Source organism: Schistocerca gregaria, chromosome 2, assembly GCF_023897955.1.
Source record: "Schistocerca gregaria isolate iqSchGreg1 chromosome 2, iqSchGreg1.2, whole genome shotgun sequence".
NCBI classification, from domain to species: Eukaryota; Metazoa; Arthropoda; class Insecta; order Orthoptera; family Acrididae; genus Schistocerca; species Schistocerca gregaria.
Genome location: NC_064921.1, coordinates 677,712,682 through 677,733,726, shown reverse-complemented (window position 1 = coordinate 677,733,726; position 21,045 = coordinate 677,712,682). Strand labels below are relative to the sequence as shown.

Below are 21,045 nucleotides of genomic sequence, written 5' to 3'. Positions count from 1 at the left end.
AGGATGATTAAGTGTGGATATGATTTCAGGTTGTGTATGATTGTCTTTACTTCTGCCAGAAGGTTAGTATTCTTAGGAAAGGGCTTGGGGAAGGATGGTGAGGCCAAGTTAGAGGTAAGGAATTCATGGCATCTGACCATGAGGTGGTTATGAGTGATATGTTCTTGTCACCAGAGAGGCAAGGTTCAGTGTTGGGATTAGGGTGGCCTCGAATGGTGACAAGTATTTCTAGATCTGCAGGAGGAGAGTGAGTCTTTGACAGGTCCAACATGCTTAAAATTGGGTGTAGGGCTGAAAGTTATCATTCCTAAGGTAGGACTGAAACTTCTGTGGGACTGAGTCTTTTGGTTGAGAGGTTTACAACAGTAGTTTGGATTTGCTTGGTTTGTGTGTTTTGTGGGATGTTAGGAGGGGGTTTTGAAAGATGTGGTAAAGTGGTCAGGCAGGCAGGATGTGGGTGCTATGAGGGGGGGGGGGGGGCATTGTGAGTAGGATGGGCCATCTTGAGGAAACCTTCCTAGCTTCCCAAAACTCCCAACCCCTTGTGTGGTTCAGGTTCATTGATAATATTTTCATCGTCTGGACTCTAGGACCGGGACACCCTATCTACATTCCATCACAATCTCAATACCTTTTCTCCTATGAACTTCACCAGGCCCACCTCTACCCAGCATGCCACATTCCTGAATGATGACTTCTACATCTCTGATGCTCCACCCACACCTGTGTCCACGTTAAACCCACTAATCACCAACAGCATCTGCATTTTGGCAGTTGTCATCCATTTCAAACCAAAAAATCCTTCCCATATAGCTTAACTGCCTGTGGACAACATATCTGCAGTGATGGAATTCCCTTGCCCAGTATGCTGAAGGACTCACAAAGGCCTTCACTGACAGGCAGTACCCTCCTAACCCAGTCCACAAACAGATTTCCCCTGCTGTATCCTCACAGACCCCCCACCACCCACAAGAATCAGCTACAAAGGAGCCCCCACCCCACCCCACCCCACCCCACCCCACCCCACCCCTTCATCACCGTGGGCTGGAACAGCTGAACCATAATATCCTGCACCAGGGCTTTCATTATTTCTCATGCTGCCCTGAAATAAGGGACATTCTACCCAAGATCACCCCCCCCCCCCCCCAAAGCGGTTGTCTGTTGCCCACCCAACATACACAACATTCTACTCCATCCCTATGCCACTCCCAGTCCTATGCCACATGGATCATATCCCTGTTGAGTCGTACCAACCAGCTATTCACCAGGATGAATGGCGACAACCAAATTGTTTTCAAGAACAAAGTTGAGCACCTGATGGTACAAGATGAATCTGAGCACAACATGCTCAGCTTCAGTGGCTGCTTCACAAGGCGAGCTATTTCAATCTTCTCTCCACCACCAACTTTCCTGAACAATGCAGATGGGCATTATCAATGCAACACAGCCTCCACTCCCATAATAATCCTGTCCTCAATCTCGGGTAACCTACTGTCCCCGCATTGTCCATGCAACAGTGTCCCCCTTCTACATCCTATCACCCCCTTGAAATTCATGTTCTGACATTGCCTTTAGCATGTGCTGCCACCCCCTGACCACTATAATCATGCTAGCCCATATACCTGCCACCTCTCCATTACACATTCGTAGTCAGCAAACCTATCGCCTCCTCTGAACTGCTAGCCTCCAGTCGTAGCCCCTATCCCTGACTTCCTTCTCTCCCCACTCCACCTGCTGAAAAATGGCAGTGGCACTGTTGGTTCAGCTGGCATCATGTAGGGGTGCAGGTGTGTGTGTGTGTGTGTGTGTGTGTGTGTGTGTGTGTGTTTTACTGTAGTTCGTCACAGGATAATTTGAAAACTAGGAAGTTTTCTTTCTTTTGTGTGTCTGTTGACATCTCAGCACTTCTTTTTGGTGAATGGTCTCCTTTGATCCAAAAGTATTTTCATTCTACAAGTACTTTCCTACAGAATTTATACTGCATAGTGGCACTCCTTCCAATCCTTGTGTAGCCCCTCCTTCGTTACTATCCGTAATCTACATTCTTTTTATCTCTGCTCTACTGTCTGTCTGCATCTTTTCTGTGTTTTCCCACTTGCCTTTGTGATGCACATACTTGTCCATGCTAGCCAATGTGGTTGTGCATGATATTTGTGACACACTCTAGTGTGGGGTGCCGCGCACCATTCTGTGTGCCATATGTCACCCAGATACCAGTTATGAAATGTTCCAGTAACTAACCACACTCCCTGCTACATTCAACCACCAAATCCACCCATCCAGTGTCACGCATTTGTCCCATCAGAACTTTACAGCCTCCCTCCTACTTTCTTGTGCGTGATGCAAATTTACGTTTGATCAAATATCCTCACACCTCAAAACAATCCTATTGCTCCTTGAACTCCCACTATGTTACCCAGTTCTCCTGATAACCATCTAATCGTTTCACTTACCCAATTCTTGTTTCCTAAGATCATCCTTACCACAGTGGACTCCTTATCTATCTTTCTGCAAAAATTCAAAGAAATATCCCTTTCCCCGTCTAAAACCAAGTCCCACATCCTGTTCCTTAAGTGCTGTCTATCCACTGTACTGAAATAACACACAAGAAGAATTTGCGACAGTTGGTACCAGAAGTACCATTGATGTTTGTATGCAGCAGGGACATTGCTGCATGCAAACCATTCCCAATAACTGCAAGAATCACGCCCCCTGGAGTGGCAGTGTCACCAAAAGAGAGATGCAAGTTTAAGTAACTTTGCACGAACAGAAGTTGTGAGTTTCAAGTTGTCAGTTAGTTCGAGTCTTGCTACGGAGTTCCTACAGAATGTTCATCGTGTCTTCAAGTCATTGAGTGAGACAGAAACAGTGGCCGATTGATAGTCTGTGGGTAGTCTTCAGTAGAAACAGAACAGTGAATAGGATTATCACGCATGGACAAAATCCACCTGCCTAGAGATTCAGTTGAGTACTGTTACTTTGGAACTGTTTTCCGAATAGTACATCAAGACAGAAGATTAGTTTCTTCTGACTTTAATTCAGAGAACATTATTTAGTTTGTGTTTATGAAAAACTAGTCAGCACAGGACAGATAGGCTAAACATGCATTCTACAATTTCTGTAACCAGTGTTACCAGAGTTGAGTTATATATTTTATTATTTACTATTCTACACCTGGAGGAGCATTCCAGACACCACTCTATAAAATGTGCAAACTGTTAGAAGTCCTTCCCCCACCTTGGGGCACAACAGTCCCATCAGCACCCATCCTACTCACAGTGAACTCCTATCAACTCCTTATAGCACCCAGACCCTGCCCAGCTGACCTCTTCAGCTTACCAAATACTCCAAAACTCCCTCCCAACACCCCACAAAACCCAGAACCCAAGCAAACCCAAAAGACTCCCTGCAGTGAAAACACTTATTTGCCACTAACCAAAGCCACCCTAATCCCAACATTGTCAGAAGTGCCACGGTGGAGTGTGATAGGACCTCTGTTGTTTATATACATAAGTGATTTGGGAAACAGGGTGGGCATCAATGTGCAGTTGTTTGCTGATGGTATCGTGGTATATGGTAAGGTGTCCAAGTTGAGTGACTATAGGAAGATACAAGAATATTTAGACAAAATTTCTAGCTGGTGTGATGAATTACACACAGCTAACTCTAAATGTGGAAAAATGTAATTTAATGTGGGCGAGTAGGAAGAACAAACCTTTAACGTTTGGATTCAGTATTACTAGTGTCCTGCTTGATACAGTCAAGTTGTTTAAACATTCAGGCATAACACTGCAAAGCAATGTGAAATGGAACGAGCATCCGAGAACTTTGGTAGAGAAGGTGAATGACTGACTTCAGTTTATTGAGAGAATTTTGGGAAGGAGTGGTTCACCTGTAAAGGAGGCCGCATATAGGATGCTGGTGCTAGTGTTTGGGATCCACACCAGGTTGGATTGAAGGCAAACATTGAAGCAGTTCAGAGGCAGGCTGCTAGATTTGTTACAGGTAGGTTCGAACAACATGTAAGTGTTATACATATGGTTCAGGAACTCAAATGGGAATCCCTGGAGTGAAGGCGGCATTCTTTTCAAGAATAACTGTTGAGAAAATTTAGAGCGCCGTCATTTGAACTGGACTGCCGAACAATTCTGCTGCCACCAACCTACATTGTACGTAGCGACCACGAAAATAATAGGCTGGAAATTAGGGCTCATACAGAGGCACAGAGACAGTCTTTTGTCCCTCGCTCTCTTTGTGAGTTGAATGAGAAAGGAAATGACTTGTAGTGGTACAGGGTACCCTCCACCACCTACCATATGGTGGCTTGCAGAGTATCTCTGTAGATGTAGAACATTGAAGCTTGCCTCTCCCAGTTCATACCACCATCCAACCATCCCTCTCACCTTCCCACCTAACTTCTCCCTAGTCAGCTTGCACATCTTTTCCTAAGGTATCCCACTCACCTTTATTGTGTGTATGCTTTGCTCATTTTGACGAATGTGGTTGCTCCTGACTTTTGTGACATTGTATACTACAGGTCATGGCTGTTGTTACTACCCCACACACTGTTCTACATACTGTACGTCCACCGGGTCACAGTTATAACACCTTCCTTTACATTTAACCTCCGAATCCACCCATCCTTCCTCACATGTTTGTCCTTTACGCCTTTCCTTCCTCTTTCCTACACATGGTGAAAACTTGGGTATAATCAAGTATCCTCATGCCACAAAACCATCCTATAGTTCCCCCAATTTCTTCTATGTGTATGGTGTATTGTTTGATTGTCATTCTTGTGACAAGTGCTTCATTTTTTATTAAATAAAGAAAAAGAGTAAGAACGGAATTTGTCGAAACTTTATGCAATCTCTCAATTATGAAAGTCATGAAAATTACAGTCACAACTTATGATAATGAGATGGGATATGCAATATGAGGTTGGTGGTAGTGATGGTCATCGTCATTGTACTGGTGATGGTGATTATGACAATGCAATGTTACACAAAACATATGATTTCTTTGTGTAAGTTGGACAGAATAAGGAACACAAAATAAAATTGTTCTTATTCGTTCAAATCTGTGGAGTGTGACTTTAAAGGTGATTAATTGAGCTTACATGAAAAGTTCACAATTTTGTATTATTATTCTCTCTTTTTTTTAATGATATCAGATCTCATAATAAAATTTCCTGTTCAAACACAAGAACACATCTGGAACAAACAGCTTGTTCACTGTTACCAAGTTGATCAGTTTTAATTAAACTTGTCATAGCATAATGACAGTTAAAGATTAAAAAAAAAGACCAGCTGTAAGCTAATATGTTAACTCAAATTATTCCTTAATAATGTGAGTAGTCTTGTTTCTTTTGCAAACTTTTAACTCTTAATTTGTCTGCTTTTTCAAAGAGCTGATTGGTGATTATGACATTTTTCAGTATGCAGATGACCCCTTTCTTATGATGATGAATATGTACAATGGACGTGGTGGTACACCAGAAGAGTTTGTTCAAGCTCTTTACGCAGTGAGTCGAGACCTTCGTATCAATGGCGGTAATACAGGAAGTGAAGGAAGTGGGAGCAATCGTTCAAGTGGGTCAAAGAATTCTGATGGCCATGCCTCATCTTCACAAGATTCTGGTGGAGGCGTGAAACGCAGACTTTGGAACTTCAGACCTTTTGCTAAAGCACTAGATTCTGATTCAGGTATGGATTTTTATATAGTCTGTACTGCCACTATGTTTATGTTTAGTGTCTTGTTGGGGGGTAGTTATGTATCTCGGAATTGGAACACAATATGAGGGCTGTTCAAAAATGCCCGTCTTTTATTTCTAAAATCAATATTTATTCAGATACAGTTGTGTGATATTAGTCACCTTCAAAGTAGTCCCCTTTAGCTTTTAGACACCTCTCCCAATGCTGCTGCCACAGCTGGAAGCATCACTGGAAAGCCTGTGTTGGTATGGTGTGCAGCTGCTCCGACGAATTCTGTGTTATGTCTTCTATGCTCGGAAACCTGTTCCCTTTCAGAGCCTGTTTTCAGTGTGGGGAAATGCCAGAACACTCAGTGTTAGGTCATGGGAATAGGGAAGCTGACAAACCACATAACCGTTATGTTTGGCCAAAAAATTGGTAACAGTGAGTCCAGCTATTTGCACCTCACTGCTTCACAAAGGTGGCGCAGGACCACTTGGTAGAACTCCTTACTGACATTAGCTCTTTCTGGGGCATACTTGTGATGGACGACGCCATTGGAGTCAGAAAAGATGATCAGCATGACTTGCAAATTACTGTGGGCATGCCTCACGTTTTTGGATCTTGGTGGTGGTGGATGCATCCATTGCAGTGACTGGAACTTATTGACTTAAGAAAGTTGGGATTACTGTTCACGGTATCCAGCAAGTCCTGTGTGATAACTGAATGAAATTGCTTCTGCTCAATTGTTAATGACTTTGGCATAAATTTTTCTGAGATCCCCCTGAGGTCCAAATATTCCTTTAAAATGGAATGAATGGAACCATTACTAATTTTAACCTTGTCTGCAGGTTCTCTGATTGTGATTTGTCTATCCTGCATCACCAGAGTCCTTACATGCTCAATAACAACCTCATTTTCAGATGTTCAGGGCCTACCTGAACGTGCTACACTCTTCACTGATGAGTGGCAATCTTTGAAGCATTTGTACCACTCCTTTATTTGTGCAGTATGTATTGCTTCATCCCCAAACACTTATTGAATCTTGTGGATTTTTCCACCTTGAGAATAACCAAGCTTAAAACAAATTTTATGCAGTATTGTTGTTCCACATTTTCTGTCATTTTGCCCACAACTCAAAATCCGGTTACTATCATGTACACATTTTCACTTGTTAGTGGCTAGCAAGCGACTGGTTGTTTCTGCAGTCATTAAAAAAAGTCAGGCACGCATCCTACGTATGACTACAAACATAGTGTGTGCACGCTCCGAGATACCATTGTTGGTTTCAACAGAAAAAATAAGGTTGGATACTTATTGAACTGACTGTGTATGTAGTATTTATCTATTTATTTATTAATTGCGAATATAATAGAGGGAAACATTCCACGTGGGAAAAATATATCTAAAAACAAAGATGATGTGACTTACCAGACGAAAGTGCTGGCAGCTTGATAGACACACAAACAAACACAAACATACACACAAAATTCAAGCTTTTGCTACCAACGGTTGCTTCATCAGGAAAGAGGGAAGGAGAGGGAAAGATGAAAGGATGTGGGTTTTAAGTGAGAGGGTAAGGAGTCATTCCAATTCCGGGAGCAGAAAGACTTACCTTAGGGGGAAAAAAGGACAGGTAGACACTCGCGCGCACACACACACATCCATCTGCACATACACAGTCACACGCAGACATTTGTAGACGCAAAGATTTTGGGCAGAGATGTCAGTCCAGTTCTGGGTTTTGTGGGGTGTTGGGAGGGAGTTTTGGAGTATTTATTGATTGCCAATTATCTCAAATAAGTTGCTACGTTTGTACATATATGTTGAAAAGAATGGAAGTTACAAAATGAAAACAACAAAAAATGAAGAAAGGCAGCCTTCTCTCTCTCTCTCTCTCTCTCTCTCTCTCTCTCTCACACACACACACACACACACACACACACACACACACACTCTCCAGTGACAGTGAATATGTATGGCCAGTAGCCTAGGCAGATGAGTATGAATGGAGAAGAAGGCTTTGGGGGGAGGGGGGGTTGAGTTCTTCCAAGGCCAGGGTAGTGTTGGGTGATACACTGAATACTGATCTGTGGCTGATTTGCAGTGGCAACAGGTTTGTTGTTAAGAGTAGGAATGGTTTAAACAAATAGACTTGTAAAAGTCTTGGCACTATTACACCTTCTTCCCACTACAGATGTGCCATCCAAGTGCTATAGGGGGAGATATTTTTGACATGGTATGGTGGATACCCGCCAAACTAAACAATATTTAAAGAATCCAAAGAAGTGTCTTGTGTACTGAAGTGTTCAGCTATACATTGTATGATTTAACTGAGTTTCCTTTATATATTCTTGACCATGACCTCTTGAAAGGCTGTGAAAAACTCCTCTTCCAGCTGATTTGTTATTCCTGATAAGGAACGTATTACCACAATTCTAACTTCTTTTAAATAACATTAAAAGTCCATTGGTATTAATAAACCATATATTGACATTAATCATGTACATCTTCAAACTAGTCACATTGACAACTTTTGTTAATCACAGTATCTGAACATGGATTCTCAACACAGAACGAATATTAATATAACGTTTCATTTGTCTCTTTACAACATGTAATAACCATTCTCAAAATTATCTGTATACCATATGTGAGAACTCCTACACCTCTTCAAGACAGCCAGCAATCCCCAGACCTTCTATATTTGCATTGGGCAAACTGGAAGAAACCTTTGGATATGTTTTAAAGAGCACTTAAAATCTAATGATAACAGTACAGTGCCTTTGCACTGTATGTCATTAACAACAAACATTAATTGAAAGTCCCAAATTATGCCTTATGCCAAAAAAAGGGAAGAAAATTAATACCTTACAAGATATCGAAATTTTCAACTATTTAAAAAGCCAATCAGATTCACTTCTTAATAGAAAGGTGGATCTACAGGACATAAAGTTTCTTGATAACTTAAGTCACAGATTTAGTCTTATCTCAACATATATTCTTATATTTTTTATTTTCTGTGTTCTTTTTCCTTACTATCTATTAACTTGCCTCAAATACACATGTAAATAAATGGTCACATTGTCTGAAATTAATAGTCCATGCTTAGCTTTATTCTTTGGTCAATTAATATCTTTGTAAATTTTGTGCCTTATTAAAATGTCAAGCTGTCAAATCAACAAGGTAGCAAATATGTGAACTAAAAAGAATAAAACACCCCCATTTAGACACACCCATATGGCACGGTTTTATACTGTTGTAATATTTCTAATAAGTTACATTCTTATCATTATGTTGTGGAGGTAATTTAGTGTGGTCTCTTTCCTACAAGGAAAAAAATTGCTTGTAAAGGGATAAACAGCAGAAACTAGTCTTGTACCAATGAAGTAAACACAGCAGAAGTGGAAAAATGTTACTTTCTGTGATATTAGTGTCCAAACAAGTATTTCCTCTCACAAAACTGCTCTACTCATTTTTGTGTCTTGAAGATCGTCATCCCTTGGCATGACTCGCCACATGCAAATAAAATGACAGTCCCACTGTTAGAATAATGTGATTTCGTGCTGTATTTACAAGAAAAGACCTTTAATACAAGTACCTTTCATTCCATGATATATGTCAATTTTGCATTAATATTAATGTAGGTGAAATTATATACAGTACTTAGTACTTAGAAATCTTAAATTTTTCTATGGCTTTTGTATCGTAGTGCCTTTATCCTTTTTACCTCTGCCATTTCTTCTACTCAGAGTCAGCCACTCTTCATAGCTTTAATATTTTCTTATTTAATTACCTTTTTCAAGCTAGTTTTATTCTACAGTGGAAAATCCAGGATGAAATTAACAATATAATGAAAAGAATAGTTGCTACTCACCAAATAGCGGAGATGATGAGTCGCAGAAAGGCACAACGAAAAGACTCTCTGAAAGTTAGCTTTCGGTCAACAGGGCCTTTGTCTAAAATAGACAGCACACACACACACACACACACACACACACACACACACACACACACACACACACACACGCGTGCACGCACACGCACGGTGCACGCTAACGCAATCGCAACTCGCACACATTTCAGCTGCCAGAGACTGTGATCATGTGCATGTGCGTTGCTTTTGCCTGAGAGAGACAGAGAGAGAGAGAGAGAGTGTTTTGTCTATTTCTGATAAAGGACTTGTCGGCCGAAAGCTAATTTTGTGTCAGTTTTTTTTTGTTGCGCTTTTCTGTGACTCAGCATCTCCACTATTTGGTGAGTAGCAACTATCCTTTTCATTATATTGTTAGTTTTATTCTACACAACATTGGAGTAATTGTACCTCATTGCTCATAGACTTTTTTTTCCATATTTCACATAAACCTTTCTCCATTTGTACTCTGAAATGATGTCTCTTTCTACGTTATCCCACCACCCTTCACACAGTTGTAGATCCTCCTTCCTTGGTGCACCTACCCTGTGTCCAACCTTATTACATACCGTTTATTTGGAATGGCCACCATGTCTGAAGCCAAAGTTTTTTTTTCCCTTGTGTGTACCTTTCTTAAAAGAAAAATGAGATATTGTAAATAAAACCTTGTAAAACTAATGCACCTCATTGCAAAGTTATTATCTTAAGTCTTCTACAAGCTTCTACAAGCCTGTCCACATTATTCTCTCTCTCTCGCGCGCGCGCGCACACACACACACACACACACACACACACACACACACACACACACACACATGTACATTGTACAGTAATAAGTATTCTTACATTGAATGCATAATGCTTACATGTGTGTTTCTTTTCTAAACAGTTAATTTATTGTCAATACACAAGGCAGCAGATATGTGCACTTTCTCAACATACACTGAGCTGACAGAAATCATTTGATAGTGATGCACACATATACAGATGGCTGTAGTATCACCTACACAACTTATAAGAGGTCAATGCATTATGTGGAGCTGTCATCGGTTCTCAGATTCTTCACATGAAAAGGTTTCCTATGTGATTATTGTCACACCATGGGAATTAACAGACATTTGAACGTGGAATGGTAGTTGGAGCTAGACACATGGGACAATCTATTTTGGAAATTGTCAGGGAATTCAGTATTCAAGATCCACAGCATCAAGAGCATGCTGAGAATACCAAATTTTAGGCATTACCTCTCACCAAGGGTAACACAATAAGCGATGGTCTTCCCTTAACAAGTGAAAGCAGAGGCATTTACATAGAGTTGTCAGTGCTAACAGACAAGCAAAACTTCATTAAATAACTACAGAAATAAATATGGGACATATGACGAACATATCCATTAGGACAGTGCAGCAAAATTTGGTATTCATGGCTATGGCAGCAGATGACCAATCCAAGTGCCCTTGCAAACAGCACAACACTGCCTCCAGTGCCTCTCCTGGACTCGTGACCGCATTGATTGGATCCTAGATGACTGGAAATCTGTGACATGATCATATGAGTCCCAATTTCAGTTGGTAAGAGTTGATAGTAGGGTTCAAGTCTGGTGCAGATCCCACGAAGCCATATACCCAAGTTGTTAACAAGGCACTGTGCAAACATGTGAGGCTCCATAATAGTGTGGGCTGTGTTTACGTAGAATGGACTCAAATCTTCTGGTTCAACTGAGTAAATCATTAACTGAAAATGCTTATGTTCAGTTACTTCGAGACTATTTTCAGCCATTTATGGACTTCATGTTCCCAAATAATGATGGCATTTTTATGGATGACAGTGTGGCATGTCTTGTGCCACAGTTGTTCGCAATTGGTTTGAAGAACATTCTGAATAGTTCAGGTGAATGATTAGGCCACCCAGATTGCTCCATATGAATCCCATCGAACATTTATGGGACATAATTGAGAGGTCAGTTGATGCATAAAATCCTGCACTAGCAACACTTCGCAGTTATTGACAGCTGTAGAGGCAACATGGCTTAATATTTCTGTGGGGGACTTTCAAGGACTTGTTGAGTCCATGCCATGTCGAATTGCTGCACAACTCTGGGCAAAAGGGCGTCCAGCACGATATTAGGAGGTATCCTGTGACTCTTTTCACCCCAGTGTAGCCTGCATTAAGCTTCACACATTTGTGCTACTGATGTGGTAACTTCTGTAGTCCCTCCTCCAACTACATTTTTTATGTGTGTCATGCACTCTGCTGTACAGCTACTCACAGTTCCTGGACACATGTGAAATGGTGGTTGCGCAGATGTTTCCTCACAGCCCTGAATATGTGGTAACCAGAAGGGACCAAGCCAGGAGGATACTGTTGCTGTGGCACTTCCTGGAACTTTACATCAGCGCGGCAGCCATGATTGTCCGACTCTTAAAGAACAACCATTGTCATGTTTTATGAGCACTTGTTCTATTTTCATGCTCATTTCTTTTGAATTGTGCAATGAGACTATTCAGAGTTTCTGCCATGTAATTTGAAAGAAACAGGCAGGAAAATGGCTGGAAGGCATGTTCTTACAACACGACAGGTTTATCCTGATAAGAGTTGGACAACCATGTCTGTCATCGCTGACGTGCGATTACAGGTATTGCCACTTAGCAGTATTCTCCTTCTGGTTATCAAGTTCCAGGGCTATGAAGAATCCTTGTTGTGGACATAATTTCACATACATCCAGGAATTGAGAGCAGCTGTTCTGTAGTGTGTGTGACAGACACCAAAAATGTGATTGGAGGAGGGCCTATAAAAGCCACCACATCAGTGGGGTCAAGCATGTGCAACATGAATGCAGACTACGGTGAAAAAGTGAACATATCTACTGAGGCATGGAGATTTTTAGTTAGTGTACAAAAACTAAAGTGTGAATCAATATGTAATGCCCCTCACATGTAAAATGATTTAAATCTATGGACATAATGCTCTCCCAATAAAATTTTTCTTCTAGGACATAATTTATTTTATTGTGTCATAATTTTTTTGTCTTCATCAAGTTAAAGTTATTTGGTTGATTGTTCCCAGTATTGAGGCGAACTAAGCTTTTTGGCACATCACTATAATGACTTTGTGCCAGTAGCATCGAAAAGTGTATCCCAAACCCTTCTCAGGATGCTCCTACTGACCAGCCTCTCTTATTTCACATAATATAGGCCAAAGTTTGCTTAATATAGGCTTGAGGCCTCCCACCTTATATTTTAAATACCCATTTTCTTTTCTTTTTATTTGCTTTCCCAAAATATTTATTTATGTTTGCACCATACAGTCTAAACTAAATTGTACATTCCAGATAAATCAACATCTAGTCCTATTAGATCACCAAGGTTATTTCAGTTAGTTTTGAACTCTCCACAAAACACCTTTGTATATTGCTCTCACCAGTTCAGCAGTAGTTGTGTGCTAAATTTACAGAGATTTTACAGATTCAGCATATACAATAGATTTAAAGTTACTTTCCCCGCATAATTTTAAAGTTTTTACTTTCTACTTCAATTTTCTTTCTTTCTTTCCTCTTTTTTTTAAACTGATAAATAAGATGTACTGGCAGATGATTGTCTTTTCTCGAACCTTTTGTTTGATTAAATTATTAACATGTTCCTCCAACACTGTGAAAGAGAAGCCTGAAACATCTATCGCATTTACCCAAATGTAAACTGACCTCGAATGCAAGCTGAAATGACACTTGGGAGAAAAATAATTACCTTCCTCAAGCCTCTCTTAAAAATTAAATCAAATATGGCTCACCATTTGATGGCTAAAGTATAAAGGGATTCCAGCTCTCAGGGATTTGCAGATAGTAGTACTTATTTGTAGTAATTCATTTGGAATTAAATTTAACATGTCGGGGACCTAAAATTACTGCTACATCACAAACACTGCCAGCAGTGAGAATGCATGATATTTAGAAAAAATTTCCGAGTGGAACTAGGGCAGCACGGGCCACTAAGACTTTTATAGACTGTGCCACGACATACATTTGAATTGTATGTCTTTCTTCCCATAACTCATGATGTCATCCAAAATATTTTTTCCTTTCAGTGTAATATATTTCCATCCAAGACAGTTACATTTTGGCTTCGCAGAGTATCAGGCTTGATTTAAAGGATATAAACCGAGTGAAGAGTAATCCACGGTTCAAGACACTGATTTGTATCGTCTGTAGTAAAGGTTGGACAGGGTACTTTATTAGATTACTTTTTTAATATTGTAAACAGTATAATTTGTCTACACAGAATTACTTCCAGCACAAGTGATCTATACAAAATGTGAACTGTAAATATAGTCATCACTGCGTAAAATCTTTTTCCTGCAGTATTTTCTGTGTCTGTCAGTGTTGTTTGATGAAGTTTGGGGACAGCCACCTAGAATACAGGTGGCCATATTTATGAACTACACGCAGGTAGACTGTGAGTGGTGATGTCACAGGTTTCACCGCATACCTGAATGCGGTCGGAATTTATTTTTAACAGTGCAGATATTGGCAGCATTGAGAAATAGCATGATGTACATCAGCATGTGCTGACAGCTTACAAACAGAACTGGAGCTCTCTAATTGTAAAACTGTACTTACCATGCTAGTGAACTTCTGCAAGTTTCTTAAAAATGTGTATTTTGATGGTGTATCAACAATGTAAGAGAATATAGATTGTTACTTATCACAAAGAAGACAAGTTGTAGACAGACAGAATTAAGACACTTACACAAAGATTTCGGACACAGCCTTCATGAGCAAAAGAAAAACACACACCACTCATACACACAAGCAAGCACACCTAACGCTCACATAATGGCCAATTCTGGCAGCTGGGCCGTCTTGCTGATGAAGGCTGTGACTGAAAACTTTGGGTAAGTATCGTTTAATTGTGCCTGCCTGAAACTTAATGTTTTTTAACAGTAAATAGAAATCTATCTTTTCCTACATTGTTGATATTGACAACTGGAGTTTCCATTGTTTTGATGGTGTGTAAGTAAAGATATTTATTGTTATTTGCTATAAATATTTGAAAAACTGCTAAATTCAAATATGAGCCAATATTAAATTTGAATTTCCCCCATTATAAAAAATAATTAACATTCAATACTTGTATAACACTAACACTAGAGCTTCTGTGGTAGAATAGCTACCAGTACTTATGGTGGCTTCTAGCAGCATTTTTCAGAACTTCCTTAGGCTTAGCCCCTGAATGTAAGCTGCAGGCATGTTTTTGAACCATGAAAATTTGGGGAAAAAAAAGATCGACTTGCATTTGGGTAAGTATGCTACTTCATTGAGTCCCTACTGTTCTGAAACATGTAACATCATAATAGTTCAGAAATTTGTTTTAGATCGGTATTTAATTTACCAGAATGTTGATTTACCTTCTTCATAACCAAATCAGACTGCTTAATTATATCAGAATGTAATTCCCCTTTTAAACTTAATATTGTGGATGTCAGTAACATATTTCTATTTAAAATTACCAAATGTGTAGCAACCAGTCGCAAAATCATGTTTTATTTATTCATTTTTTGCAAATTGATTTCAACTGATTAACAGCCATCATCAGTGTTTTCAACCAATATGTGCCCTGAGTAGTAATACTGTCTTAAGCAGAGGTCAAACATAAAGTGCGTCACTTTATGTTTGACCTCTGCTTATTGGAGCCAGATGATGTAAATGTTCTTCTTCCACTGCAGACATCACCAGAATGTCATCTATGTGAACATGACACAAGTCTTAAGTCCTTAGTGATCTCATCCATGCAATGTTGAAACGTCTGTGGTGTGTTGCACGGACCAAAAGGCATCCTAGTGAACTCGAATAGACCAAAAAGTGTTGTCACTGCTGTCTTTGGGATATCTTCTATGGCAATGGGATCTGATAATACACCTGGACTATATCAGTAGTGGAAACTATAGTCTTACGGTGAACGTTGGCAGAAAAGTCTTCTATATGTGGCACTGGGTTCTGATCCGGCATGGTCCCCGCGTTGAGCTGCCAGTAATCGCCGCATGGACTGATGGATTGTGGCAGCCCAGCTTGACAGCATACTGTGGAATTCGTGCTTCACACTCACAATTTCCCTGGCGTCAGACATCTACACCTAATGTGAGGTGGGGGGCATGGTGTGCTCAAAATGTGATGCACCATTGTGTGTTTAATCTGTGGAAGAGTAGGTGACTGCTGCATGGTTTCAGGAAATTCTTTTTAGTAATCATGAATCGTGTGGACAGTATATCTCTTGCGACTGTATGTCCCGCCATCGGAGTGATACAACACACCTTCCCTGGAGTATGCAGGTTTGTAGTGTAATCAATCAGTTGCTTGCATTGGAGGTCAGGTATCAAATCATAAAAGGATAAGAAACTGGCTCTTATGCTTTGACATATCTGCTATTGTGAAGTACCACTCAAATGTACAGTGTAGTCCAAGGTTGAGCAACAATGTGACCTGACTGTGTCTTTTAATCTTAGAGTTGTTAGTGGCAAACAGACATTAATCATCACAGCTCCAGCCTGGTACACGAGTAACAGGTAGACAGACACTTCTGCTCCTGTGTCTGCCAGCTATTGTACTTTCGTGCTGCAGCCTGTGACAAAATTTCGACAGTCATTACCGATGTGAGTAGTTGTTGTTCTACGGTTTCCACTTCAAGTTTGCACTTGTGTGGTGGTATACACTTTCATGCATTGTTGCCGAATTTCTTGTGGCACCAGCTCAAATTTTATGCTGATGGTGAGCAGTTAAGACTTCTTGACCACCGGAGGTGCGGTCACTGGTGTTTGTGTGTGTGTGTGTGTGTGTGTGTGTGTGTGTGTGTGTGTCATTTGTAATTCAGCTACTTGTAGTCATTTGTAATTCAGCTACTTGTATGGCAAACTCTGCTAACTGCAACTGGACTGATGCTAGTGTCACTGCAGATCTATTCTCTTGCTGTGATGTCAGTAATGACATGTTTGTTGCAGGACACAGCTTGACATCCTGTCCGCTGTTTGTGCTAGTACATTCAAATCGACTGCACACACTGTCAGAATTTTTTGAGTGTCCGGGGCTAATCGAGACAACAAAATATTGCGCAATATGTCATTGCTCACTGTGTTTCTTGCTGTGTATGCAAATGACATAAAAGTTGTGATGGGGTTTGATCGCCAAGCTCCTCAGTCCGTAAAAGCTTCTCTAGTTACTTTGCTTCTGACTGCAACAGGTATGTTGCTACTGCTTTCAAGCGGCTGTTAGTGCTACAACTACATATCTACACTTTGTTTCATCTTCTGATGTCTGTACGAGGATGAATTGGCTTTCAAGCTGCACAGATCACAACACTAGATTGTGTTGCCAGAATGCTGCTCACAGCTGGCTCTGTAGTGACTGGCAGATTGTCCATTTTCATACAAGAACAAGTGTGGCGCTGCTGATTCGGAAGTTATGAATGTTCACATTACGGTGTGATGTGGAGCACCGAAGCCGATGTGGTTATGTTGTTGTGTTATCGTCAGGGTCACCAAATGTGTGGTATCTAATACAACTGAACATTTATTTCCATGTGAAACATGTCTATATACAAGATAACTTACAAGTGTGGAAGGCGTAACAATAACTGTAAAGTGCAGTGTAGAATCGTTTGTATATCTTGACATCAAAGAATTACTAAAATGACAAATACTAGTCACATGAAATTTTATATACCACTGTATACTTTCATTTGTGAGGATGGAATGAGATGCTGCAATCTGACCACATGAATAGCTTCTGTCAGTTGTAACATCCCTACACAGATTCTCATATTTGTGCCCAAGCAGGTATTTCTTTTTGGGAAGTGGCTCCGATCACTGTCCCATCTTGAAAGATGCATGTCATCTGTCTGAATGATTCACCAGATGCAAATAAAACAACAGCCTTGCTCTTACCTATGATCCCTTGTTTTATAGCTTTCATTTGCAAGTACCACTTGTCGGTAAGAAGATGTAGTAGGGATAGACACCACTCCTATGGAATGGTATTTATCATCACAGTATGTGCCTACCACTTTCCTTTGCCACTCCTTTTAAGAGGGACTTAAAGGGATTGAAAAATCTTCTGATATCTTAAACCTCGTTTCTTGTCCAGCAGCCATGGTACCATCTTCATAATAAGGAACATGTCAAACACAGCCAGCTCTTTCCTCTGAACCTTAATATCTTCTACCAAATTTTCTTTATCTATTCCTTTGGTGTTCCATGAGATACTTTGGGCATTGATCTACATCTCTCTGATGGCATCATAAAAACCTCTGTCCACATTAGATTCACTCATCGTCAACAGTACCTCCATTTGGACAGCTGTTGCCCATACTATATGAAAAAGTGCTTCACAAAAAGCCTTGGAATTCATAGATGTGCCATCTGCAGTACGAAGCAAGAGTTGCTTACACTCCATTAACCGAAACAAGAGACGTACTGTAAACACGGCAAGGCGCGTGACCACAGCACTGCCGTCGAGGGGTGTACAAGGCAGGGGCATCAGAAATTAAAAAATGAAATTTGTGTTTTTTATAATTTGGCACCTGAACATGATAAAGTGATCCGAGAACTACCTTCCGACACGTTTTTTGCATTACACTAAAATTTATTGTCACTGAAAAAGAGAAATATTTAAGCTTTCAGGAAAAGTTGTTTTTTCGTGTTACTCTGTATTTATCACGCCATATTTCCTAAACTGTGTGTCGCACAGCTAAATAATTTTATAATTGCCTTCAGTACTATATGTTGATGACGTCTGCAAATTTTCTGCCCAATAGAGTCAGTAATAGTGAAGTAATAAAATAAAATCTCACGTCCAATGCAGAACTTTTACCAAATCATCATCCGAAATATAGTAAGAGACAAACTTTTCCCCATTAAATTTTTTTGTGGGGGGTGTAAATGAGAAAAGTTTCAGAAAGGTTTGAATTTAATTTTGTAGTTTGTTTGAATGCGATAGGTGCAACAGTTTGTCCTTTATGAGTGATGCATTGTGCGGTTCGCAGGCACGGCGCTCAGTCAGTGTGGCCGTCTCAGTTGCAGATGTGAGCTCGTTTGTGGGTGTCGTACAGTGGCGATTTCAGGATATCTTAAGTTCATCTGTAAAGACGCTTCAAAGACTAGTTGTTGATTATTAGAGTAAGTATATGTGTTTGTAGTCACGCTGAGCATTCACTGTTTATGTGCGCATCCAATAGCATCACATGGTTTCCAAGGATTCAGCGAGCGAGGTCGACGTGTCAGTTCTGAGTCCACCAAAGAAGCAAGCAAAGAAGAAATCATTAAGTTCTTCTGAGAAGCACATGGTGCTTAATGTGTATAAAACGGAACTGTTATATCCAGAGCTGTCATGACATTGTTTTGAAAACAGGTGCAGCTACAGGTGTTGGACGTTCTTCAGTGTATCGCGTGATAAGTGAGTACAAGGCCACACACTCTTTGAAGTCTCCCAAGAAAGGAAAATTATGACAGAAACTTTCTGAAAGTGTTGATGACTTTGATAGAAATGTGATACGAATCTTTTTTTTTGTAACAAATTGCCAACAATTGACAAAGTGCTTAGAGTCGTGAACGAAGATCCAGATCTGGGCAATTTTTAGAGAACTACATTTTATAAGATATTGAGAGAAATGAATTTCAAATATATCTGGCGTGGGTGCGATTGCATGCTAATAGACAGGGATGACATCCTTTTATGGAGGCGGCGTTATCTTCGAACCATTAAACGGTTGAGAGATGAAGGCAGACCCATTTACTATTTGGAAGATACGTGGGTGAACGCAGGACATACCCAAAGTTACGTCTGGGTAGATGACACTATAAATTCTTCAAAACAAGCATTTCTGTCCAGATTATCCAATCAGAAGCAAAGGCCTGTCAGGTAAAGGGAAACGTCTGATTATCACACACATTGGCAGCAAAGCAGGGTTCATTGAAGGATGTTTGTGGACTTTTGAATCCAAGAAAAGTGGAGATTATCATGAGGAGATGTGCGCCGAAACCTTCGAGAAGTGGTTTCAAGATGTTTTTCCTCGGCTTTAGGAAAATGCAGTTATTGTTCTTGATAACGCACTGTACCATTCTCAGAGAAAAGAAAAAAGTTGCCAATCTGTATTCCAATAAGCATGAAATATCAGAGTGGCTAAAATCTAAAAACATCGATTTCGAAGACGGTATGTTGAAGAAAAAGCTTTTAGATATAGTTAAAAATCATAGAAGAACGCACGACGAATATGCAGTAGATGAAATGGCAAAGAATGCAGGGAAAACTGTTCTCAGAATTCCTCCGTATCACTGTGAATCAAACGCCATCGAGTTAGTGTGGGCAAGAATCAAAGGCTATGTTGCAGCGAAAAACAAAACATACAAAATGCCGGAAGTTAAAGTACTGCTAGAAGAAGCAGTAAGAACAGTGACTGCTGAGGATTGGAACAAGTGCGTTCTTCATGTTGTAGAAAAAGTGGAAATTAGACTGCGTTGTAGAGGAGAGAGAAGAGCGGTTTGTTAAAATCCTCAATGAAAACAGTTAAAGTTCGACAGAGTGAACTTTGTTTCGTCCTTTATCATCACTATTATTACTGGTATTGATATTTAAATTAACAATTAATTGTGTTTGAATGGAGCGTTTTGTTAGAAACCTGAATGAAAATAAATCTGCTTCGACAGAATGAACTCAGTTTAACATTATTTTAACATTATTGTTAAATTTATTTCGTACATTGTTGTCCAGGTTTCTCACGGCCTCTGTGACAGCTCGGCAGTCAGCCGAACACCGCCAGCTGCAAAGCGTGCGCTAAGGATTTTCCACACCCCTACATATCACGTGAACACCGAATTCTTTCTCTGGAAACGAGCGTAGTTGCTCATGTGACACTGTGTTTCGTCGTGGCGTTCAGTGTATAGACTTTGAGTAAACTGATAACCTCGCAGACAAAATCCCATTCAGTTAGTCAAGATACAATTTTCTCTTGCCATTTATTAATTTGACGCAAACAAACTTGTCATCACTGCAAGCAAGCAAGCCATTAACCAATGCTTCCGTTATCATTCTATGTCACTCACGCTGTGGAAAATGCATTGTTGTCCTCCCACTGGGGCCTCAGCTACCTCTCATCATTCCTTGGGATGAGAGGTACCTAACAGTCATTTCCTAAATTGGTATTTCATCACTCACCCAACCTGAGCAATATCGTAGACCACCTCTGTGCCACTTCCTCTCTCTGTCCTGTATCCAATGGCTTTGGCATTCTAGGTGCAGGACCTTTCCAATTCACACACAAACCAAGACCTAATGCAGGTAAATTACAAACATTTCTAATCAATTCAAAGATCTGCTGAGATGCACAAGTAGCCATACCATATGCTACTTAAGGTGCAATGATTGTGGAGGATTCTATGTTAAGTGATACTAGCTTTTTTTT

General features: G+C 40.2%; 1 protein-coding gene across 1 annotated transcript in view; it reads left to right on the top strand.

Moving 5' to 3' along the window:
• Positions 1-21,045, top strand: part of LOC126334742 (uncharacterized) — a 95,735-nt gene that overhangs the window by 58,889 nt on the left and 15,801 nt on the right. The window contains exon 8 of the mRNA XM_049997291.1: positions 5,435-5,702. Coding sequence (XP_049853248.1) covers positions 5,435-5,702 — 268 coding nt within the window. The remainder of the gene's footprint in view (positions 1-5,434; positions 5,703-21,045) is intronic.